Below are 23,942 nucleotides of genomic sequence, written 5' to 3'. Positions count from 1 at the left end.
TAAAGAGTCAGTTTTGGACTTTTGTAGCAATAAGTGAAATGCTAGTGTCACCAAACAGAAGAAAAGTATACTTGAAGTACAATATTAAGGGAAAGTCAAGAGAGCAAGTTAGTGGTGCTCCAATTAAGATTCTTTCAAACTTAGTCAAAGGTAATCCTTTATCACTAAAGATGCTTCACGAATGAATCCATACCCCAAAATTATTTTTAAATTTAAAATTATTAAAAAGTTTTGACAATGCACCCTTTTACTTTCCAAATCCTTAAAATAATACTATTGGTGAAGTTAAAAATACAGCAAGGTTTACACAATAAAAAAAAAAAAAACTAAAATTGTACTTAAGATGCTGCACTAAAAATAGCAATCACACTCCAAAAATGCTATGCTATTTTAACCTTTATATAATGAGTATATAATGGACAAACCCAAATGTTGGGTTTAATTGGGGCCTAATAATTTATTTTAAAAATAAATAACCCAGAAGGTGGTTTATACTTGACACAATATTTTACCCAGCTTTGAGTTTTTAATCAGTGAAGTTCAGTTCTCATCCTCAACTGTAAGGTGGACAAGGTCAGCATTTCTTATAAATTCAAAAATGTCAAAATCAAATGCTTACTGGCCTTCATACTGTTGATCATTACAAATTTAAAGAAAATTTATGACAAGTTGTATAATAAAACCATCATTGCAACATGCCATGTTTCATGTGATGTGTAATTGATAGAGACATTTGTTCCCTAACAAAGAATCAGGATATTTTCAGCTATTTCAGCTATCTGCTTTAAAGCTGTATTGTGTCTGATCCATGTTAGATAACTGAAAACACTTGCTATATAGATAGTTTTGGAGTTTGCTACTGTACCTGCATCCCTTGCGTCCCCAGCAAATAAATGAATAAATAAAATTCTGACACACCAGTGTCACAACATGAGTGTTCACATGCCGTTTTGTTGTGCAAAGCATGTTCACTTTAACGTACCATTGGGCCAGGTGGTCCCTGTGGACCAGGTGCTCCAGGGGGCCCGATAATCTACAAATGCAAACAAAATGAAAATTGAATTACTGACATGAACACAAAATCCATCTTTGCAGGCAAAAAAAAAAAATGTCAATAAAGCAGTAAGAACCAATACAACAAAAAGTTTAGCAACATTATTTATTACAGCTTTACTTTAAATAAAAATACAATTTATTGTTTTATGAAAAACTTTTATCAGTACTTCCTCTTATATCATACAAACTGTCACTCTGACAAAGACTAGTGCCAGTGGCCTACAGATGTCTCCGTGTGTAAGCTAGACAACAGACCAAATACAGTATGGCTATATTTACCGAGGGTCCTTGGGGACCAGAAATGCCGCCATCTCCTTTGTCTCCTTTAAGACCATTTACACCCTATGGGTACATTACCAAAAAATGACAATGTGGTTAGTCATAAGGTGTGTTTAGGATCAAATAATAATAAACATGACAAACACCAGAATTAACTAATGAAACACTGAGATATTTTACCTGTAAGCCAGGGAAACCCACTGATCCCTTTTCTCCTGGTATTCCAGGGATTCCCATGTCTCCTTTTGAACCTTTGTGACCCTTTGAACATGTTTGGATTATATTAACTGCAAATTATGATTAAATAAACAAATACAGTAAAAGTGTGCTTAGATATGGGTCAGACAACAGAAGGCAGACAATCAGAAAATTTTAGTCCTCTTACTCTTTCTCCATCCAGTCCAGGAAGTCCAGGTATACCCTGATCACCCTGTTAAAAGTAATGTACAATATTCTATAGACTGAAATAATCTGCAGTCAAGGTTTATTTACCCACATAAAATTGGACAATTGTATGCGGGTACACAGACCAGTCACACTGTGGTGTTTGTCTTCACACAAGATTATGAAAGTATATAATGACAATAACGGGCACACTATTAATTGATTAAAGGCATAGATCACCCAAAAATGAAAATTCTGTCATCATTTATTATGTTAAACACAAAAGGAAACATTGTAAAAAATATAGGAAACCTGAAACTATTGACTTACAAAGTAGTTATTACTAATATTATGGAAGTTGATGGTTTCAGATTTCCAACATTCTTCAAAATATCTTTCTTTTTGTTCAACGGGAGGAAAATCCCCCAAGCGTGAGTAAATGATGGTATAATTTTCATTTTTTTGTGAACAAAAGCCATTTCTCAAATGGCACACTATACACTATGCACTTGTGCACTTGAACTTATGCACTTACACACTCAACAGCAGAGTACATGAATGTAGTGTCATTCCAAATGTAACACTTTTTTTTTATAAGCAGAAATTGAAACCGTTTCCCTAATAAGGTTTGACGGTTGGCAAATTAGCAAATTAAATGACCAAAGTACCAAATAATACCTTGCATGAGTATGACCGCATTCACCATTGGGAGGTGCTATAATCACTCTCTTAAGAGAATACTGCTTTCACAATCCAAAATAAATAAAGTTATCCAACATCAGGGGTCCGTTCTTCGTACCTCGCTTAAATTATCTAAGATTATTTGGCAGATCCCGGATCTTTTAATCTTGATAACTGATCTCTCGCTAATTTGGTTCTTCAAACGAGTTCGCGAATCAGATTAGAATGTCTGGATAAACTGATCTGAGATCGCTGCGTGTGTTGTGAAGGACAGATCTATCGATCCTCGAAATCATGATCAGCAATGCAACGATTGGCTGACGGCACAGCAGCGTAATGACATCATCTGATTAATATTCAATTATCCATGTGAGCAAAATTACATCAAATTAGCAGTAAACGGCTTGTTAAATATGACACGCAATAACCTTCCACATTTGTTGTGAGCTGCAGGCTTTCCACGTTCATGTGTCAAGTGTATTCATCATGTATTTCAATGCAAATCAATGTATTTAGTTCTACATTTAGAAAATATTTTCTTTATTATAGTAGCCGTTTTTTAATTGGTGTAAAGAATAACTGGTTGTTTACAAAAGCATTTTCATATTGGTAAAGGTGTCTGCAACTTTTGTGAAGCATCAAATCACCGGCATATTAACTATCAAAACATGTTTATGACTGCATAAATGTATTATTGCTTTTAAAAAAGTCACATATTGTGCATTTCTATTATCCACAATTTGTACTAAAGCGATCTAAAAAGTTCATATCAATAAGTTTTCTCTTTGCACCACCAGGTGGCAGTCTTTGTACTTTCATTTCGAGGGTGCAGATTGCATACGTTTTATTAATATGTATAACTTTATTTATTTTATTAATGACTATAATTTTATATATAGAGTTTAAAAAATTACCATTTTCCCAAGTGTATATAACTACTACTGTAATAAAATATCAGAATTCGGAACATACTTTCTGTATTATCTTTGCTTGAACTAAGCCGATCTAATCCTGTTTATATGACTTGAACCTGCTCCCGATCAGGTTTGACCTAGCAGAACTGTTGCTATGACAACAACTCTCGGATTAGCTTTGAAGAACGAAACGATCCTGGATCGTGTCAAATCGTCAATATCCAAATCCAGCTAACTGAGTAATCCACGTACAAAGAACGGACCCCTGTGCTCAAAGGCTTTAAAGTGCACTTATTATTTTTATGGTTTTCAGTGTAAATGCACTACTTACATTATTTATACAACAAAATTGCATAAAATAGTGCATAAGTATGCAATTTGGGACTATCCTAATGTCTTTAAGGCCCAGATCACACAAAGAGACTTAATTTAACTCAAGCTAGGACTATAAGACATAGTTAAATTATGGTATTCTAGCCTCCTTTATAAAAATGTTTCAGAAAACATAGTTCCTGGCTGTGTTCTATTCCCAGTTATCCCCCCTATGCCCTATTCATTACGAACATTCTAACATTTAAAGTTGGAATAAAAAAAAGAAGAAGAATTAAAGCCATCTCTCTCCCTCTGTAATTTGCTTTCAAAGTATTTTACAGCTCAGTTTTAGAGATCTTCATGCTTACAATTGTGCTCCCTACGCAGTGCACTTTGAAATCATTTCAAATTGTAAAAGTAGACTTAAAAAAAATAAAAAATAAATAAACAAATAATAAGCATCATCATCATTATCAGCATCATCATTAAAATTATTAATAGTATTATTAAAGTAGGATTTTTTTCATTTCCTAATAAATAATAAATATTGAAATTTATTTTTTAATAATAGCCTCGCTATTTATTTATTTATTTTTTTTTAAATATATGATTTATATATGATATTAGAATACGTATTAGCTTTTGTAAGTGATTTTACATTTTAGAATAGAATATGTCATGTTCTCAATAATAATTGTAAAGGAAACACAGGCCCTATATATGTGCCATTTACATACATTTCAATTAATGTGGAAAAAGAGTTTTTAGCAAAACTAATATTGGATTTCATTTTAAATGCATGTGCGTGTCAAATAATATAATTTACACAAAGAAATTATGGGGTTCTTCACTGAAGAAGTTGTTACTCCACCCCATTTAGAGCATCATTATGGGTGTTTTACGTTTTAACTAACGTGGCTCAAATGATGGATCTGCAACAGAGAAACTATATGGTTTTGGGAAACACTCATTACTACATTGTTCTTTTCCCAAACGATGCATCGTACTATGATAGTTTAGCCATGAGTTACGAAGTTGTTTGGGAAACGGACCCCAGTTTAGTATAAGAATTCTGTATACTGTTTGTCCTTCGAATCAAAAATGACCTGCCATAACCTGACTAAACCTCTAAAATAAAGCATCTACATTTGATTTCACTTCTCAAAACTATTTTGCATGAGGAAACAATTTCATCTTTATCACAAGCTCTGTGAATGTCTAGGATTTCCATCAGTGTGCAGTATTTAATTAGTGTTTATTTAGGTGGCAAAGCTCATTTCAGATTAAATTAAAGGGTCACACTTTATTTTGATGGTCCATTTGCTGAATTTAAGTTACATTGCATCTACATGCCAACTAATTCTCATTTTATTATAAGTAGACTGTAAAGTTGGGGTTAATGTAAGTTGACATATAGTTTCAAAGTTTCTCATAGTTAGTCGAATGTTTGTTGAAAGAGCATATTAACAGATATTAGGCAACAGTATTAATACTCACATGGACCATCAAAATAATAATAATAATAATAATTCCTTACATTTATATAGCGCTTTTCTGGGCACTCAAAGCGCTTTACACAGTGGGGGGAATCTCCTCATCTGCCACCAGTGTGCAGCATCCACCTGGATGACGCGACGGCAGCCATTTTGCGCCAGACCGCACACCACACACCAGCTGATTGGTGGAGAGGAGACAGTGATGCAGCCAATTGAATATGGGGATGGTTAGGAGGCCATGATGGACAAAGGCCAGTGGGCAGATTTGGCCAGGATGCCGGGGTTAAACCCCTACTCTTTTCGAAGGACATCCTGGGATTTTTAACGACCACAGAGAGTCAGGACCTCGGTTTAACGTCTCATCCGAAAGACAGCGCTCACTGAGCAGTATAGCATCCCCGTCACTATACTGGGGCATTAGGACCCACACAGACCGCAGGTTGGGCGCCCCCTGCTGGCCTCACTAAAACCACTTCCGGCAGCAACCTAGCTTTCCCATGTGGTCTCCCATCCAGGTACTGACCGGGCGCAGCCCTGCTTAGCTTCAGTGGGCAACCATGTGAGAGTTGCAGAGAGCTAGCTGCCGGCAAAAATTTTATTTTCTAATTCTAAAGGTGCCTGCATAAGTGAAAAAAGATTTTAGCAAGACAGTATTAATGAAAGTTAAAGCAACAGATTCTTATTGGGTGTGAGTGTTTGGGAGGGGTGTCTGTTGGAGTGTGTGTTGGTTATGGTTTAACAGCTGGCGGGCCAAATCTGATCCAAAGGACAACCTTTGTATTGTAAATTTGTACAGCCTTCTTGAAAGCATGAAAATAGTAAATAAATAATGTCTTAGAAAAACTCACAAAAAAAAAGTTAAATTCTGCTTTTAAAATGGTGCAAAAAAAAACGTATTTTTAACCTTCAGTCAACAAGAGGGTTACAATGTTGTACAGCACGTTATTTTCATTTTTGATTAAAATAAAATTGTGATTTAAATCGTGAAAGTGATTACCTTCAGTCCCTTTGGTCCAACTGGTCCAGGAGGCCCAGGGGGGCCCTGAATCACATACAAAATAAAAGATGATTTAAAGTGAAGTGCTGCAAAATCCTTTTACAGATTCAAAGAAAGAAAGAAAGAAAGAAAGAAAGAAAGAAAGAAAGAAAGAAAGAAAGAAAGAAAGAAAGAAAGAAAGAAAGAAAGAAAGAAAGAAAGAAAGAAAGAAACAAGGAAAGAAAGAAATACTCAAGCATCCAAGGCCCACATATCTGAAACATTTTCTGCTACAAATGAAACATAATAAAAACACACATGGCTATACTGAATTGGTGCATTTACAGAATTTTGAACACTGATGGTGTAGTAATAACACAGGTTTACAAATGTATTTTTGGGTTACGTTAGAGATACATCTTTATCTTAAATAAATAAAACAGGTGTTAACAAACACTGGCACATCAACAAACAGTGTTTTGGCAACTAGTTAAGACAGTTAGCAGAATCAGGACAAAAGCATGTATATGAAAGTGTTGAATTCATGCTGAGTCAAATATAGCACTCGTGTATAACAGACAAAACAGAGGTGAATTACCGTAACTGTAATAGCAGTTATCTTCTGTTTGCATTCAGAAATAAGAGAAGGTAAAAAAATAAGATTACAGTTATTAACCAGACCCCATGCTTTTTGTCTGTGCCCATTACTTTTAATAAAACCACATGTTTTTAGAACGTATTACTAATAGCTTCATAATTTAAATTTGGTATTGATTTTTCAAATTTGGGCACAAGAAATGGTGAAGCACTGTCACATTATGTTAACCAATAGATATTATTTTCTTAAATTGAAAAATTCAATAGTAAAATCTTAAGTAAACCCATGGCAAAGTATTCTTTGGTGTCATTCATGCACCAGTCTATTTGCAGATTAAAAATAGGATTTCTAGTAGTGACATGATTTCACTAACCCGAAGAGCCTCTTGAATGTTCCCATTGTAGTCTATGATTTCAGTTGTACCCTGGTCACCTTTCTCCCCAGGTAGCCCCTGAATAAAAATAGACTTTTTTAATGAAATAAACATATGTAACTACTAGCACGGTTTTCACTAAAATAAAGAGGTACAATAATTAAAATGATGTTCTTATTGTGTAGCTTCTTTATGTCATTATTATTGAAACTTAGACACAGAAATTGAATAGAACAGCAAAAGAAAAAAAAAAACTTGCAAAATGTATTCCATCACAAAATGTGAACTTACTGCTTTACTGTACTATTATTGCATACAGACTGTCTATAGCAGTCACTAATTTACTAACTTGTACTTGTACTTGTTTACCAAGCTCTTTCATTGCATTATGCCCTGTGTTTGTGGATAATCAATAAATCCTGTTCTTTCTGGTCTTTCTGGTTTTTTAGTCAAATGTAACCATGTGCAAGTTAAGTCAGTGTCAGCAAAAAAAAAGTGCAAATTTGGGAGTATAAACATGTCAGTTTACTCTTTACTTAACAATACAGATAGATGAAGTTTGATACCCAATATAAAATAAATTTGGTCACAACACAGCTAATTTTCAGGCCAGTGTTAAATTTGCCTGTCAAAAAAAAAATACATCATTTTACACTTTACTCACTTGTGATCCTGTTGGGCCCACATCCCCTTTGTCTCCTGAATCCCCCTGTGATTTTAAAATGGACAGAGCATGTTAACGAATTTGGGACAGGAACATATTTTTGTTTGTTATATTATCACATGTCAAATGTCCCTTGTTTTTGCTTCAAAACTATAAAAACATTTCTATTGTTTTTAATTTCCTAATGCATGGTTCACTAAGAAGCAGATACTGACCTTTGAACCTTTCAGGCCTGGTGCTCCTGATTCCCCTTGCTCTCCCTTAAAATTTTTTGGAGACAGTTAAAGATTATTATGTAGTAGCTTTTTCAGAAACAACCCAATAAGATATCTGTGGTTTACTGTATGGTTAGATTAATCATGGTCTATGACACTGGAAGAGTAGTAAGACTAGTATTTAGAACTGATGAAAACAAAAAAAGACAAAAATAGTGACAAAAATAAGACAAAAATAGTGTGCTATGAGTCAAAGACTCATAGCACACTATTCTATTCTTCAACTGTTTAACAATAAAAGGTAAGTGATCAGAATAGATTTGGGTGAATCACCCAAAAAGACTGCTTATTTGAGTAGCAATGCTGAACATATGACTGTAGTAATATATTATTATATTATATCTGTATATATTATGTTGTTTACTGTATTATATTATATTATTATTATATATACACATACATACAGACATACATACATACATACATACATACATACATACATACATACATACATACATACTGTACATACATACATACATACATACATACATACATACATACATACATACATACATACATACATACATACATACATACAGTTGAAGTCAGAATTATTAGCCCCCTTTGAATTTTTTCATCTTTTTTAAATATTTCCCAAATTATGTTTAACAGAGCAAGGACATTTTCACAGTATGCTGATAATAATTTTTTCTTCTGGAGAAAATCTTATTTGTTTTATTTTGGCTAGAATAAAAGCATGTTTTAAATTTTTTAAAACCATTTTAAGGACAAACTTATTAGCCTCTTTAAGCAATTTTTTTTTCAATAGTCTACAGAACAAACCATTGTTATACAATAACTTGCCTAATTACCCTAACCTGCCTAGTTAACCTATTTGAGCTAGTTGAGCCTTTAAATGTTACTTTAAGCTGTATAGAAGTGTCTTGAAAAATATCTAGTCAAATATTATTTACTGTCATCATGGCAAAGATAAAATAAATCAGTTATTAGAAAAGAGTTATTAAGACTATTATGTTAAGAAATGTGTTGAAAAATCTCTCCATTAAACAGAAATTAGGAAAAAATAAACAAGGGGGCTAAAAACTTAGGGGGCTAATAATTCTATATAATATATATAACTTGTTGGATTTTAGTGTCATTACTGATTTTAATTGCAAATTTGTTAAAAAAGAAAATCTGAAACATCACACAACCTCTTAGTATCCAGATCCTTTGCTGTGACACCCATATAATTACCTCAGGTGCTGTCCATTTCTCCTGATCATCCTTGAGATGGTTCTACACCTTCATTTAAGTCCAGCTGTGATTATACTGATTGGACTTGAGTAGGAAAGTAACACACAAGTCTATATAAGACCTTACAGTTCACAATGCATGTCACAGCAAATGAAAATCACGAGGTCAAAGAAACTGCATGAAGAGCTCAGAGACAGAATTGTGGTATGACACAGATCTGGGCAACAATACAAAAAATTCTGCTGCACTTAAGGACCCTAAGAGCATAGTGGCCTCAATAAACCCTAAATGTTTGGGATGACCAGTACCCTTCCTAAAACTGGCCGTCCGGCCAAGCTGAGCTATCTGGGGAAAAGAGCCTTAGTGAGAGAGGTAAAGAAGAACCCAAAGAGCACTGTGGCTGAGCTCCAGAGATGCAGTTGGGAGATGGGAGAAAATTGTAAAAAGTCAACCATCCCTCCACCAGTCAGAGCTTTATGGCAGAGTGGCCCGATGGAAGCCTCTCCTCAGTGCAAGACACATAAAACACCTGAAGGACTCTAAGATGGTGAGAAATAAGGTTATTTGGTGTAATGAAACCAAGCTAGAACTTTTTGGTCTTAAATCTAAGTGATATAGAAAACCAGGTCTTGCTCACCTGTCTAATAAGTCCCAACAGTGAAGCTGTAGGGGTGTTTTTTCAGTTGCAGGGACAGTTGCAGAGCCTTGATTTAAACCCAATTAAGTATCTCTAAAGAGACCTAAAATGGCTATCCACCAACGTTTACCATCCAACCTCACACAGCTGGAAAAGATCTGCAAAGATGAATGGCAGAGGATGCCCAAATCCAGGGTGCTTCTACTAAATTCTGAAAAAATGGCCTGAATACCAAGGACCATGTGATATTTCAGTTTTCTTTTTTACTAAATCTACAAAACTGTCAACAATTCTGTGTTTTTTTTCAAACACAAAATTGTGTTTAAAACCAAATAGGCTGACTCAAAAAGAACAATGACTGAAATGGGACGAAAATTAACAAGATTGGACTGTTGATAATTGGAAGAAAGTAGTCAAGTGTGATGAATCAAGTTTCTAGGTAGAAATGGTAATTGATAAACAGTTGGGTGACAGAAGCCCACAGCAGTGGTTTAATGCTATGAGCAATGTTTTCTTGGGACAAATTAAGCCCACTTTCCCAACAGTACAAATCTGAAGACTTTCCTGAATCTGCATTTTGTTATGGACCAAGTGCACCCATTCATAGCAGCAACAAGGCAATGCAAGCCTGCCAGAAAATTCAAGAATGACTTGGCCTCCAAATTCACATGACCTGAACCCAACATTCCCACATTTGTGGTTTAACTTGGAACAGCAAATTCATGCTTTATCACCACTATTCTGCAATTATAGGAACCAGATGTTCTGATGATGTTCTGCAGATTTTACAGAGGGCCTATTGCCACCTCATAAACCACGCCTTATTTGCTGTTTAGCAGGCCAATGTAGATTTTACTGGTTATTACAGTCAGTATTACAAAACATGTATATACAAAAAAAAAAAAAAAAAAAAAAAAAAAAAAAAATATATATATATATATATATATATATATATATATATATATATATATATATATATATATATATATATATATATATATATATTGCATCTTACTTGCATCTTAATGGTTTGACTAATAAAAAATGTTTAGTTTCTTTAAATGATATGTACAAATTAAATTTCTCAAGCAGTTTGAGGAAATTAAAAAAAAAGGCAACATAATGGCCACAGAACTACAATATGTTGTACCAGAGTTTTCCTCCAGAGGGAGACACAGTAAAGACAAGACCATAAAGATCATAAATGTCAAATGTTTTGTCAGTGCGGATAGCCTAGGCTAGTGGTTAAGCACACTATGGCACAGCTGCATTCATGATGATGATTTCCATCTTAAGGTCCTTTTTTAAACCCCTTACCCTCTCTCTCTACCCCATCATTCTTGTCATCTCTCCACAATCCCATCAACAAAAACATATGTGCTTAAATCTAGAATGTGCATATACTCAGAATTATAACATTAGTGTTCCTGCACATTTGTGCATGGACCCTTATTAAAAATGTTACAGTCCTGCAGTTCATTTTTCATCTTATTTAAAGAGATAATGTGCACTTTGAATTCATTGAAGTGTAGATTATGTAAAATACTTTAAAATAATGATCCATGGATAACTTTAACAATACATGTAGTATTTATTGATACAATATTTAGTCATGTTTGGTAATGCTAGTTAATAAAAATAAATTATAAAGTAAAAATCTACTAAAAATAAAGTAAACATTTACTAATGTTAAATTTGGTGAACTAAAAATTTCATATCTCTAAACAAAGCGAAAATACAATCACAGTCTGGGAAATCTATGTGTTCATATTTTACCTTTTATGAATTTTAATGAAATTATTCATTTCACTTTTAGGGGATAAATGTATCCTGAGCTTCTGTTCTCTGAACCCCATATCCTCTGTGTGGTTGCTGGAAATTATCACATATAATACATATTTCCTATGAAAGACTTATATGGAGTTCTAGTAATAATTTACAATGACTTTAAAACCAACAAAAGATACAGCATATAACTAAAGAACAAATTGAGCATTGTCTGATGATTCTCCTCATGAATGAATTTTCCTGACCAGTGCAAAAATGCCTTTTTTTTACTTTACCTTCTGTCCTAAAGGACCTGTTTCACCACGTTCACCTTTTCCAGGTGGTCCTGGTTCTCCTCTCTCTCCCTAAAAGAAGAGAAAAAAAAATATTTTTTAATTTTTTTGGGTGATAAAAAACTGATTTATTTGTTATTATGTTTCTGACTGTTTGCTCATTCAGACATTCTTTATGACAACCTCCAGTCATAAAATGATGTTCAAGCTGATTTTAAAATTGACCAGCTGAACAAGACACACTTTGGTATTGAAACAATATTGGATTTAGATCAGTGATTCTCATCTAATGTGGCCTCTAGGTGGCACCTACTGGCCATGATCAAACTGCATGTGAACCATCGAATTGGCACTCCTAAAAAAGCTAAGATAATTCACTTATTTATAAATTACTATAACTATTACTACCACTACTACTAATAATATTAATAATAACTACTGCTATTAATAATAATAATAATAATAATAATAATAATAATAATAATAATTATTATTATTATTATTATTATCCAATTCACTCTATGTGTACATAGGGAGAAACATTAAAACTCCACAAAGAAATGCCAACTGCTCCAGCAGGGACTAGAACCAGCAACCTTCTAGCTGTGAGGCAACAGTGCTAACCACTGAGCCACATGTTAATAATAATAATAAAAAAATAAATCTGGTAATATTAGCTTAAACTCTTGTTTTAATTAGAGACTAGAGTAGTGCTCCCACACTGAACAATCTTTGGTTATTTGTTGTTTCTTATACATATTATTAACATGGTAACTCTATTACCTCTAACTCTATTGCAAATACCCGAGAAACAAACCAAAAACCAAGAAAATAACATTAAACTGGGATGTACAGCCAGTGGTGGTATTACAAACTCACCTTAGTTCCTGGAAGACCTGGAAGCCCTGGCTCGCCTTGAGGCCCAAAGAAACCAGGTTCACCCTGTATACAAACAGATGGAACTGTCCGTTAATCACTATGTCGCAAATCAAAAATTTCCCATATCAAATTATTTGTAAATGATAAATTTAGAGGAGCACTTTCCAAAGCATCCATTAACTGCAGTACCAAAACACCCTTTTCTTCAAGAACTGATCTAGCTGAACGTTGTTAATAACACCTTGTTAATAAAAGTAGTTAAAAAAAAAAATTCTAACAATTTTAGAGCCTCTGTCAATGCTATAAATAGTTTGACTCTCAGTGTCTTTATAAAAAACATAAGAACATTACATTAGTATGAGGTTAGCATCCAGAGCCTTTAGGTTCTAAGTACAATGGGGGTTTACAATGCCAGCAGTTTACAAGCACCCAAAAGAATACAGGAAAACAAACCAAAAACAGCATTAAACATCAGTTTATGCATATTTATTTGAATTGAAAGTATAGAACTATGGACAAGCACATTGTTCCAGTGATTTTTCCACTTACTCTCTCATATTTTTGAAAAAAAATATTTTGACAGTTTGAAACATGAAAGACTATAAAAACCTTTACATTTTTAGAAGGGGAAAGTAAAATTCCATTACAAAACACCAAGAGGTTGAATAACTTTATGGTTTAACATACTCGGGATTAATGCACTGATGGCAGAGGAATCTGTTTGAGGACAAAATTTGAAGAATATGACACCATCAATCTTTGTTAATAGAGAAATTAAATGATGATCCACTTCTGTAATCAGTGAATTATGATAAAGTGCATGAATAAGCCAATTTAAAGCACATGCCATTCAAAAACACACTTCAATAACTGTTATAGAGTCGAAAAGAATAACAGGCTTATGAGCTGCTGAAAATTGAGAATGGGTGAGGATAATGTTTTTTAGGAACACGCATGAGAATTACCTTAATCCCGGGCAGTCCAGGCAGGCCTGGAAGTCCTGGCTCACCCTATGTAGAAAAAAGAAGTGCAACAAATTACAACCAAACCAGGCCACTACTACTGGCGTTGAGCCTGGAAAACCAGCTCAACCACAATAGGTTTCCTCTAAACCCGCATTATCAAAAGATTGGCCCCAGTTTTCCTACTAAAGTGAAAATCATCAAGATCCTGAAGTAAAAGCAAATACACATTTGACAGCTAATGTTGTTTAAGCTGAATGGTTTCCATCAGACTTTCCAAATTAACAGTTCAGCACATTCATGTTGAGACCTACTAAAATGTCATCAATTATACAGTATCTGTAGCTTTTGGTTACAGCTAACACTAAAAAAGTATATAGATCCCAGAGACACACTCTCACACTGGATTCAGAGTAGATAAGTCATTTAGTGAAGCCTAATGGTGTTTTTATGGGTTAGCCAACAGATAATTGTTTGACATAAAAACACAAAGGAAAAAAGAGACAAAAAAAGACAAAGTTTACATTTTGTAATGTCATTGTGAAAAATGATCATTTTCATCAAGGAAAAATTCAGTGTGCTCACTATTTGTCTTTATTTTGCTAAAAAAAAATGCTTTCTTTTATTTTCTAAATGCACTATAGTATGCTATAATGCTTTTTAGTTAATGATTACTATATTTGTTCAAATAACTATTGTAAGTGTGTACTCCAGCCAGCTGTGCAGTATAAGTACTGGGGTTTTACCTTTTGTCCTCCACGACCTGGCTCGCCTGGCTCACCCTGTAATAATAAGAATGCAGCATTCATGTTCATACACCTAATAAAAAATAATTACTAAAAGCACAAAAATAATTTTGGGTCTTACTTTGATTCCAGCGGCAGAGGATCCTGCAATTCCCTGTGCAAAATTGTAGTATATTATAGCATATTTTTTCTGTTAGCATCAAAAAATTATAAAAACTAAATACTATAAAGCTTATGCACAAATCAGCTGTACTATTTGCCAAATATCTCTATCAGACTGTATAAGCACAAAGCAAGTAAATTGGGAATAATACAAATGGTAATTTAGGGGAAAAAAAGCAGAAAGATTGCTGTTGGATTGGTATTCTATTGCAACAAATGTACTGTGTGTTAATTTAAGGCATTAATTTATGTAAGAATTCATTAAGCTGCATTCCTCCTCCTGACCAGAAGGAGGTGCTCCTGTTTCCTTACACAACAGGATCCAATTTCTATGCTTCCTCCGGAACAGTGGATGGCACCACTTTTTTTTTTCATGCTTGATTTGCAACACTTGTGTTTTGCCCTATATAAGTGTGTGTGTTACAAACTATTGTGTTCTGTCTTGAGCCATTACTGCCGGTGTTCTCCAGATTGTCTAGAGAAGCTAAGTGACACTTTACTGTTGTGCTTTTTGACCCTTGTGTCTAATTTGTTTAGCTTGTTTACTAGAAGCTCAACTTTAGTTATTTCTGTTGAACTTTACATTCTATTTTTCTAGTAAAGATCATTTGTTTATTTTTTCTGAAACCAAAGCCTCAAGTTCTGTCATTCTTCTGCTCTTGGGTTCATCTAGTGAGGAGTTAGCTCAACTAGGAAAGCCCCAGCTTTGTCTTAGGGTGCTTTCACACCTACACTTTTGTTTCGGAACGTATCTCGTTTGCCCAGTTAGCGCGGTTCGTTTGGCATATGTGAACAGGGCAATCGCGCTCTGTTTCGCGCCAAAGTAATCGCTCCGAGATCGCTTGAATGAGGTGGTCTCGGCTCGATTGAAACAAACCCTGGAGCTGTTCGATTGCAGTGAGAAAGCGATCCGATCCGAGCACGGTTATATCACAGTGTTTTATGGATATGTAATAGGCTTACGGCTATATGAAGAAAGAATTACGAGTAGGGTGGGAAGTTTCGCGAGTCTCCGGATGCCCGCAAATCTCGCGTCTCCCTCCCGGTCCTCAAATAGGCATCGTTGTGCACCCTTCTCACCCCTCCCCACCGCATCTCTCCTCAGACACGTCGCGCGCACCCTGTCAATCACCACCAATCCACCACCTCTCCTGACAGCTTAGCCGGACAATGCAAAATAAACCCTGACACTCTGACCAATGTGAAGAGAGTTTACTTGCACGTGACTTGTTTTTTGCTCTTTTGGTCCGATTAGAAACTTTGCAGTGTGAAAGCGAACTGCTCCAAGGGCAAAGAGCAACAATGTAACATTTGTAATCAGAACAACTGAATCAATTCACAGGTGTGGAAGCACCCTAAGAGACCTGGGTTCAGTCCTCACCTAAACCAACACATTACAAATCTAGAAATTCTTTTGTGTCAAAAAGCAGTTACTAAAAGTCAGACAAAGGTTATGATTTAGCAGGCTTATTTGGTTGAATTTGATGTTTTATGTAGTCAGGTTTTTAATGTTTGATATGTTAATTTATGTTGTACAAATTCAATATAGAATAAAACTACATGTAATTAGTAACAAGCAGCGATGAAAGGGACCTCACATCCAGGCTCACCGCTGCCCGGTGGCCTTAGGATAATAGAGAACAGTGAACAATAAAAATTTAAGCTGAGATATATAAATAAAAAATAAAATCTAAGCAAATAACTGATTCATGCCAAACTTCTTTCTGTCAGCAGGTGTTGCTATGGGCCCTATCATACACCCGGCGCAATGTGGCGCAAGGCGCGGCGCAATAGTCTTTTGGTAGTTTCAGCTTGGTGCAAAAGTCGTTTTGAGGTGTTGCGCTACGCTGTTTAAATAGCAAATGCATTAGCGCTCATTTGTGCGGCCATAGGCATTCTGGTCTAAAAAGGAAGGCGTTTTGAGGCGGACCGCTGGCGCGTTGATATTTTTTAGAAACTATAATAGATTTTTCATTAGACCAAAACTAACCCGGTCTAAACTCCGGCGCAGAGTTGCGCCTCGCTTACGCACTGCTTAATACGCACAAGAGAGCAATAGGCAAATATCTTTACATATGAAAAAGTTTCAATATAAAGGATATATATAGGATATAATAAGAATAGATATAGGATATAAATATAAAGGATTAAAATATTACAAAACATATTATTTTCTAGCCTTGTCGAGCGCGTTCTGATCCACTGTGTTGTCGCGCGCGTACTCAAAGAGTGGTGTTGTCGCGCGCCTACTGAAGCGCGGGACCGGGGGTGTGCGAGTCACGGGGGCACTTTTGATCATTTTGGAAGGGCACTTTCTATCCAAGACTAAAAAGGGCATGTGCACTGCACAGGTTGAGCCCTATGTGTGCACGTGCCTGCCTTTCTTACACACACACTCCAACTCCCCACACCCACAAGGACACTAGTCCAAAGAGAAATCGACTGAGAAACCAGGGACCAGCACAGAGCTAAAATGTTATGTTTGCAAACTTTGTATCTCATTTCTGGCTTTTCTTACCTGTATAACCCCTCATATAACCTGAAGGTGTGGTCCCTTTAGGTCTTTTTAAAGCATAAATAATGTGAGGATGTGAAAAATTATGTTGATGTACTTTTAAACCCCCCATGTTTGGTGCCGATGGGTTTCTGCTGACATTTTACAACACATGATGCATAGAGCAAGATCATAACTCACATTGCTTTATTCTTTAATTCCCTGCATTAAATGCCTCTCTGCATGCTCTGGGCGGACACTCAAAGTGAAGTTTAGTTTTAAACTAATTTCGAGAGGAGCATGTGCTCATGATTTACCCAGCTGGTCCACATTAACTAATTATGATCCTCCAATCGAAGGATCCCAAATCACTATATATATCCTCATTTCCTTTCTACAACTATCTTCGTCTGGAAGAAAGCTTCCTACTTCTAAAAAGCTTTAGCTCTAAAAGCTTTTACAGCATTGCACCTTTTAGCCCATCAATATGGAGATAACCAACAATATCTACAACTGCAACTAGAGCCCTGCTCTCCCTGAGACTTCAGCCACTGCAATGAAGCCAAACTCTCACCGCTCTTAGCGGTCCACCTGTGGTAACGTAGTATGCTTTAAGGGGAAACTTCTCTCTTTAAGGAGAAACTACTCTCCAACAAGATTAAACATTTCTTATGTCTTTAGAAAAGCAAGACTTTCATAAATAAAAAATAATTTAAACCATTTTAAAGACACAAACACTGGACATAACGTACTCCTATAATCTGTAAACAAGCAGAGATCATAACAAACCAAATAAACCCACCTTTCAAGCTTGCTGTCTGTTCACAGGTCCAGAACATTTTAACAGCCTGGCTGATTTCACTGCAAGGATCAAAGCAATCCAATCCAAAAAACTTTAGTCCACAACATGTTTACATGTTGATAAACATACATGGATACACTGCTGTCATCCAAACTTGTTGCTGGAGTGCTTTCAGTACAGTAGTATCTTTCAGACAAAAACACTTGTATTATAGTCTAACAAAATGGCTGCCGACCTTTTGATTGACACTTCATTGAGCCAATAGCTGAAAAGAGAAGTGTCACCATACAAGAGCTGTCAGAACATGAGATGGTCCCGCCCTCTCTTACGATAGTTATGAACAGACTTGGTTGCAAAGACTTTGTGAATGAATTGGGCCAATTATGCTTCTGAATTCATTCATGTTAAGATTCCAAATGTAATGTTATTTAATCAATCAGATTAAAGTAAAGCCCATAGTAAACATTTAATTGACACAGTTTAATAAGTATGTTCAAGTGCAAATTAAATGACAACATCATTTTAGAAATTAAATAAATAAATAAATTAAACAAATAACTAACATAAATAAATAAACATACATATAAGTAAACAAACCCTGCCACTTCCAATAGCTATTTAACTTCTAAAATAAAATTACCCACCTAATGACAATAAGCATCACATCGATCATAGAAGTCCGATCGTATTATGTCACAGGAATTTAAACTTATCACTTCACCTACTCCACTTTAAAGAGGTATTTTTAAGATCACCAGCCAAGCCATGCTCAATATCCTTGGCCCTCCACTATCCTGGGGGGAATGAACGTCTACCAAAACACTATCTGTCTGTCGATTCCTCACCTCGCTAGAGAACTGCGTTCTCTCCACTAATTTTTTCTGATTTTCTCATTTCAGGTCTAACCTATGGATTCCACCCGGGCACCTCAGCTCTCCCTTCCTATCCTAATATTCAGTCAGCTTTTGCTGATTGAACCAGAAATTGTGGATCATCTTATTTAAAAAGAGATCAACAACCACTTTGTTTGACCATTCTCTGCCCCACCACTCAAGGTTTCACGCATTTGTCCCATAAGCAGTGCAACTCGCAAATTCTCCATCACTGGCTTCTTTCTAACAATCGCACAATCCCCCATCTTATCCAACTTTAGATGATATTCTAATCACCCCCCCACATTGCCTCCAGCCAAACACCTAGAGATCACCAAAAGGTTTTCGCCAATCTAGGTATTCTGCTCGCAGAAGGCTGGACCCAATACATTTATCAAATTTCTAGGCATCAACTTCGATTTGCTCAAATTCCGAGCTTCTCTTCCTAAAGAGAAAATTGGCTGAATAATTTCTCTTTCTCTTGTATTATAAGAAAGAGACTTGAGTTAAACACATACTGTTATCTATCCTCGGCCACCTAAAATTCACAGTGCAAATTTACCTCAAACTTGCCTACTCCAGCTCCCTACCACAAGTCACGATTTAAAAGGAACAATTTCTCTCTCAAAACCCACCCACAATGAACTCCGCTTATGGATTGCTTCCTTAAGCTATGGAATGGCTGTTCCTTCTGCAGAGATTGTTCGCACCCCCATTAGATATTTGTCTATTTACTGGTGCTACCCCATCAGTTGGGTTCCAAGGGTACTCAGAGGCCACTGGTTGCCACCACATGGCCCCCTCAATCTATTTCCACTCTAGAAACCATTGTTCATCAGCTTTCTTCAAACTGTACCCAATAGTCGCTGCCGCCATACTATGGGGAGACGAATGGTCCACCTCTAGGATTCTCATTCATTGTGTTGAGGAAGAAACAATATAATGCATAGACAAAGGCGTTCCTACTCTCTAAGCTTTAATGCTACTTTTAAGATGTCTTATTTGACATTAGTCAATTTATCATGTCTGCATAATATGTGCCAGGTTGCTAAACCAAATCACTGACTCTCTCTCATTTTCTTTCCAGAAACTTGGTCACTGGCTACAGAAGTGGACCCCAACTCAACGCCTGTCCATCCCTTTCCACAAATGACATTACCTTAAGCCACCCCCATTATAACCTCCACCAAACTCCATATCACTTACCATTAAAGTAGTAGCCTTCAGACCCTTCAGTCACACATCACAGCATGAAACATTCAAACTCAACCCTCACTCCAACCCACCATAGCAGATCTAATTTTGTGTGATGAGGAAAGAAAGGGTTTCCTCGCCCTGCAAAGTAAGATAGATCTATTGACAAGAACATTTCATTTACATCTTCAACATTCCTGCCCTCACCCACCCAGTCCAAACTCTCTAGTATACCTACACTCGAGGATTAAGATACAAACCCCCTAGCCCCCCTTTTTACTGATGACGCTAATCGTCCAGTATCACATCTCTGGTTCCAGAAACACCTCAAAGTTGTCCACCTCTCAGGATTTCCTCCCGAACCAATCTCCAGCCATTCATTCAGAATTGGCATTATTAAAAGGCTTTCCCAGCACCAGATCCAGACCCTCGGTCATTGGTTCTCTGAAGCCTTTCAAATCCTACATTCGCCTTTTCATCTCAAAGAACCCAAGTTGTTTCTTTCAAACCTCTCAGCCCAATCTTTGCCACCCCTTTATTCTCAAGCCAAAGCCATCTATCTGTCCATCCCTAGCAAACCCCCTCACGGCTCAGACTCCCGCTGGAGTAAATATGAGCCTCAGCTCTCGCAGAGCTTAACATGACCCTCTTTCTGTTCCCCCTGCCAGCATTGAGTTTCTCTGCTGTTTCCTCCTAGTTCTTTACTCCCTGCCTTTGACTCTCATGTAATCTCCTTGCTACATCAGCATTACCCTAAGCCCAGATTTCGCAGGGGACAACATGAGCTTTGGCTCTGACAAGAGCCTACCCTATCACCCTCTCCTTTCTGTTCCCCCTGCCAGCATTGAGTTCCTCTGCTGTTTCCTCCTAGTTCTTTACTCCCTGCCTTTGACTCTCATGTAATCTCCTTGCTACATCAGCATCACCCTAAGCTCAGATTTCGCAGGGGTCAACATGAGCTTTGGCTCTGACAAGAGCCTACCCTATTACCCTCTCCTTTCTGTTCCCCCTGCCAGCGTTGAGTAATTCCGCTGTTCCCTCCTAGCTCTTTACCCCTTGCCTTTGGCTCTCTAGTAACCTCCTTGCTCCATCTGCATCACCCAAGCTCAGGCTCTCGCAAGGGTCAACACGAGTTTCGGCTCTCGCAAGAGCCTCACCTTTCACCCTCTCCTTTCTGTTCCTCCTGCCAGTGTTGAATGCTTCCACTGTTCCCTCCTAGCTCTTTACCCCTCGCCTTTGGCTCTCTTGTTACCACCTTGCTCAATCTGCTTCAAGCTCAGACTCCTGTAGGGGTCAACACAAGTTTCGGCTCTCCCAAGAGCCTCCCCTTTCACCCTCTCTTTTCTGTTATCCCTGCCAGCGTTGAGTACTTCCGCTGTTTCCTCCTAGCTCTTCACTCCTTGCCTTTGGCCCTCCCATAACCTCCTTGCTCTATCTGCATCACCCTAAGCTCAGACTCCTGCAGGGGTCAACGCAAGCTGTGGCTCTCGTAAGAACCTCGCCTATCAACCTCTCCTTTCTGTATCCCCTGCCAGCGATAAGCGCTTCTGCTGTTTCCTCTTAACTCTTAGCTCTTAACTCCTTGCCTTGACTCTCAACTAACCTCTTTGCTCCATCTTAGCATCACCCTAAGCTCAGACCCCCACAGGGGTCGACACGAGCTTCGGCTCTCGCAAGAGCCTCCCCTATCACCCTCACCTTCCTGTTTCCACTGCCAGAAATGAGTGCTTATGCTGCATCATTTTATTTATTCTGTATTGTCATTCATCAGTATCTACATTTTGTTTAATCTTTATAGTAGTTCATTAGCATTACATGTTATCATATTCTGTATTTTGCATAGTAATCTCGTTACCTCCAACAGCTCTCCCCTTTTTCTTTCCCCCCTGTCAGCGTTGTATGCTCCCTCTGCTTTAGTATCTTATTGCATAATTTGTATATTCTGTATAATAATTGTTGGATATTTGTGTTTCTTACAGCTGCTCTCCCCCCTTTTTCCTGCCCTGCAGCATCAAGCACCTTTGCAGCTCCAATTAATTTATTCTGCATAATGGTTTATTGTTATATCTTGTATTGTATCATTTGCATAAAAATTGTATAGTATATCTGTTACTTCAGCCACCTTGCCCATTTCTTTTCCCATTCCAGTGTGGAGTGCTTCCGCTGCACCAGTTTATTTGTTTTCCATATAGTTATTGATAAAATGTCTACATTGTGTTCATTCTGCATAGTAGTCCATTTGTATTTCATGTATTTTATTGTGTATTTCTGGATAATAATCACGTTACTCCCAGCAGCTCTCCCCTTTCCACTTGCCAGAATTGAGTGCCTTACTGTTTTCTACCAGCCCTTTACTCATTGTGTTTGACTCTCATTCAACCTCCTTCCTCCACATTAACATCACCTCAAGCTCTGACTCCCGCCGGAGTCAATAGGAGTTTTGGCTCTCGCAAGAGCCTCACCTATCGCCTTCACCTTCCAGTTTCCCCTGCCAGTGTCGAGTGCTTCCGCTGCATCAGTTTATTTATTCTTTATAGTTATTCACCAGTATCGGCATTAACATGTTTATTCTGCATAGTAGTTCATTAGCATTTCATGTTCTGTATTTTGCATAGTAACCTTGTTACTTCAACAGCACCCCCCTTTTTCTCTCCCCTTACCAGCGTTGTGGGCTCCCGCTGCATTAGTATCTTTCTTATTGATTATTTTGCACATTATGCATAGTAATTGTATAGCATATTTTTGTTAATTACAGCTCTTTTCTTCTGCCAGCGCTAAGTGCTTCTGCTGCTTACTGCATTTTATTATGCATAGTATTTCCCTAATGTTTCATGTTTTTATTTTATTGTTAATATATTAAATCTGTGTTAATACCAGCTTCCTTCCCCTCTCTTTCTCCCTGCCAGTTTCTAGCAACATGCCAGCATTGAGTGCTTCTGCTGCATAGCAGTTGTATATTCCATACAGTAATTTATATAGCATTGTTTCCTCCAGCTTCTCTCCTTTGTTTACCCCAACAGCTTTTTATGCTTCCGCTACCAAATCTCTTCCCTCCTCTTAAACAGCCAGCTCCACACCCTTCTTTATTACATCTCCTCACAAACCTTCTCTTAAGCACTGACTCCCGTAGAGGGCCCATTTAAGCCCCAATTTACACACAAGTCTCCACCCACCCTCTAAGCCACTCAGACTCCCTTAGACTTCCTAACTTTATTTCTTAGCCACCAAACTCACCCTGCCCTTCACACACTCCCTAGAAAGCTTTTCCCCCACTTTTTATCAGTTCTTCACATATATATCCAGCAGCCGGATATAGCACTTTTTCTTTGCACTTTGGGGAGTTCCTGTGTAAACACGTGGCTGCTGTCCCGAGCGCTTATCATTGGCTTTTTGGGGAGTTTGAGATAGACCTGAGCTCAATCTCCACTCGCCCTGCAAAAGGGGGGGAGCCCTGGGCTCGAGGATCCCTTGAGCTCAGGGCTCTCTCCCGGGACAGCATGCCAAACAAGCTATGTATAAATCATGAGCTAAGTGTGAACTCTTGAAGTGAAGTTTAGTTTTAAACTAATTTCGAGAGGAGCATGTGCTCATGATTTACCCAGCTGGTCCACATTAACTAATTATGATCCTCTAATCGAAGGATCCCAAATCACTATATATATCCTCATTTCCTTTCTACAACTATCTTCGTCTGGAAGAAACCCCCCTCCTCCCCTTCTTCCTCCTTTATCCAGAATGGGCGGCACGGTGGCCCAGTGACTAGCACTGTTGCCTCACAGCAAGAATACCAATGGTGTTGGGTCCTCGCTGAGCCATCTGGTATTTCTGTGTGGAGTTTGCATGTTCTCCCCGTGTCCGCGTGGGTTTCCCCCGGGTTCCCCGGTTTCCTCCCACCATCCAAATGTGCTCTATATTATAGATAAAACAAG

General features: G+C 37.2%; 1 protein-coding gene across 35 annotated transcripts in view; it reads right to left on the bottom strand.

Annotated features, from left to right (window-relative positions):
- col25a1 (collagen type XXV alpha 1 chain) overlaps positions 1-23,942 on the bottom strand; it is a 329,419-nt gene that overhangs the window by 26,949 nt on the left and 278,528 nt on the right. For 25 of the 35 annotated variants that reach the window (XR_012382769.1, XR_012382768.1, XM_073907401.1 and 22 more), the window contains 14 exons: positions 14,611-14,643; positions 14,490-14,525; positions 13,747-13,791; positions 12,782-12,844; positions 11,906-11,974; positions 7,949-7,993; positions 7,734-7,778; positions 7,070-7,147; positions 6,697-6,720; positions 6,120-6,164; positions 1,721-1,765; positions 1,516-1,596; positions 1,336-1,398; positions 983-1,033 (listed from right to left, as the gene is read on the bottom strand). Coding sequence is in view for 33 of the 35 variants with exons in the window: in XM_073907401.1 (XP_073763502.1) it covers positions 983-1,033; positions 1,336-1,398; positions 1,516-1,596; positions 1,721-1,765; positions 6,120-6,164; positions 6,697-6,720; positions 7,070-7,147; positions 7,734-7,778; positions 7,949-7,993; positions 11,906-11,974; positions 12,782-12,844; positions 13,747-13,791; positions 14,490-14,525; positions 14,611-14,643 (723 nt within the window). In the remaining 2 variants the exon portion in view is untranslated. The remainder of the gene's footprint in view (positions 1-982; positions 1,034-1,335; positions 1,399-1,515; positions 1,597-1,720; positions 1,766-6,119; positions 6,165-6,696; positions 6,721-7,069; positions 7,148-7,733; positions 7,779-7,948; positions 7,994-11,905; positions 11,975-12,781; positions 12,845-13,746; positions 13,792-14,489; positions 14,526-14,610; positions 14,644-23,942) is intronic. The other 10 variants (XM_073907404.1, XM_073907403.1, XM_073907406.1 and 7 more) reach the window with 1 other exon arrangement.

The sequence above is a fragment of the Danio rerio genome, chromosome 7 (genome assembly GCF_049306965.1).
Source record: "Danio rerio strain Tuebingen ecotype United States chromosome 7, GRCz12tu, whole genome shotgun sequence".
Taxonomy (NCBI): Eukaryota; Metazoa; Chordata; class Actinopteri; order Cypriniformes; family Danionidae; genus Danio; species Danio rerio.
The sequence above is the reverse complement of the archived record's forward strand: the minus strand, read 5'-3'. Positions and strand labels throughout refer to the sequence as shown.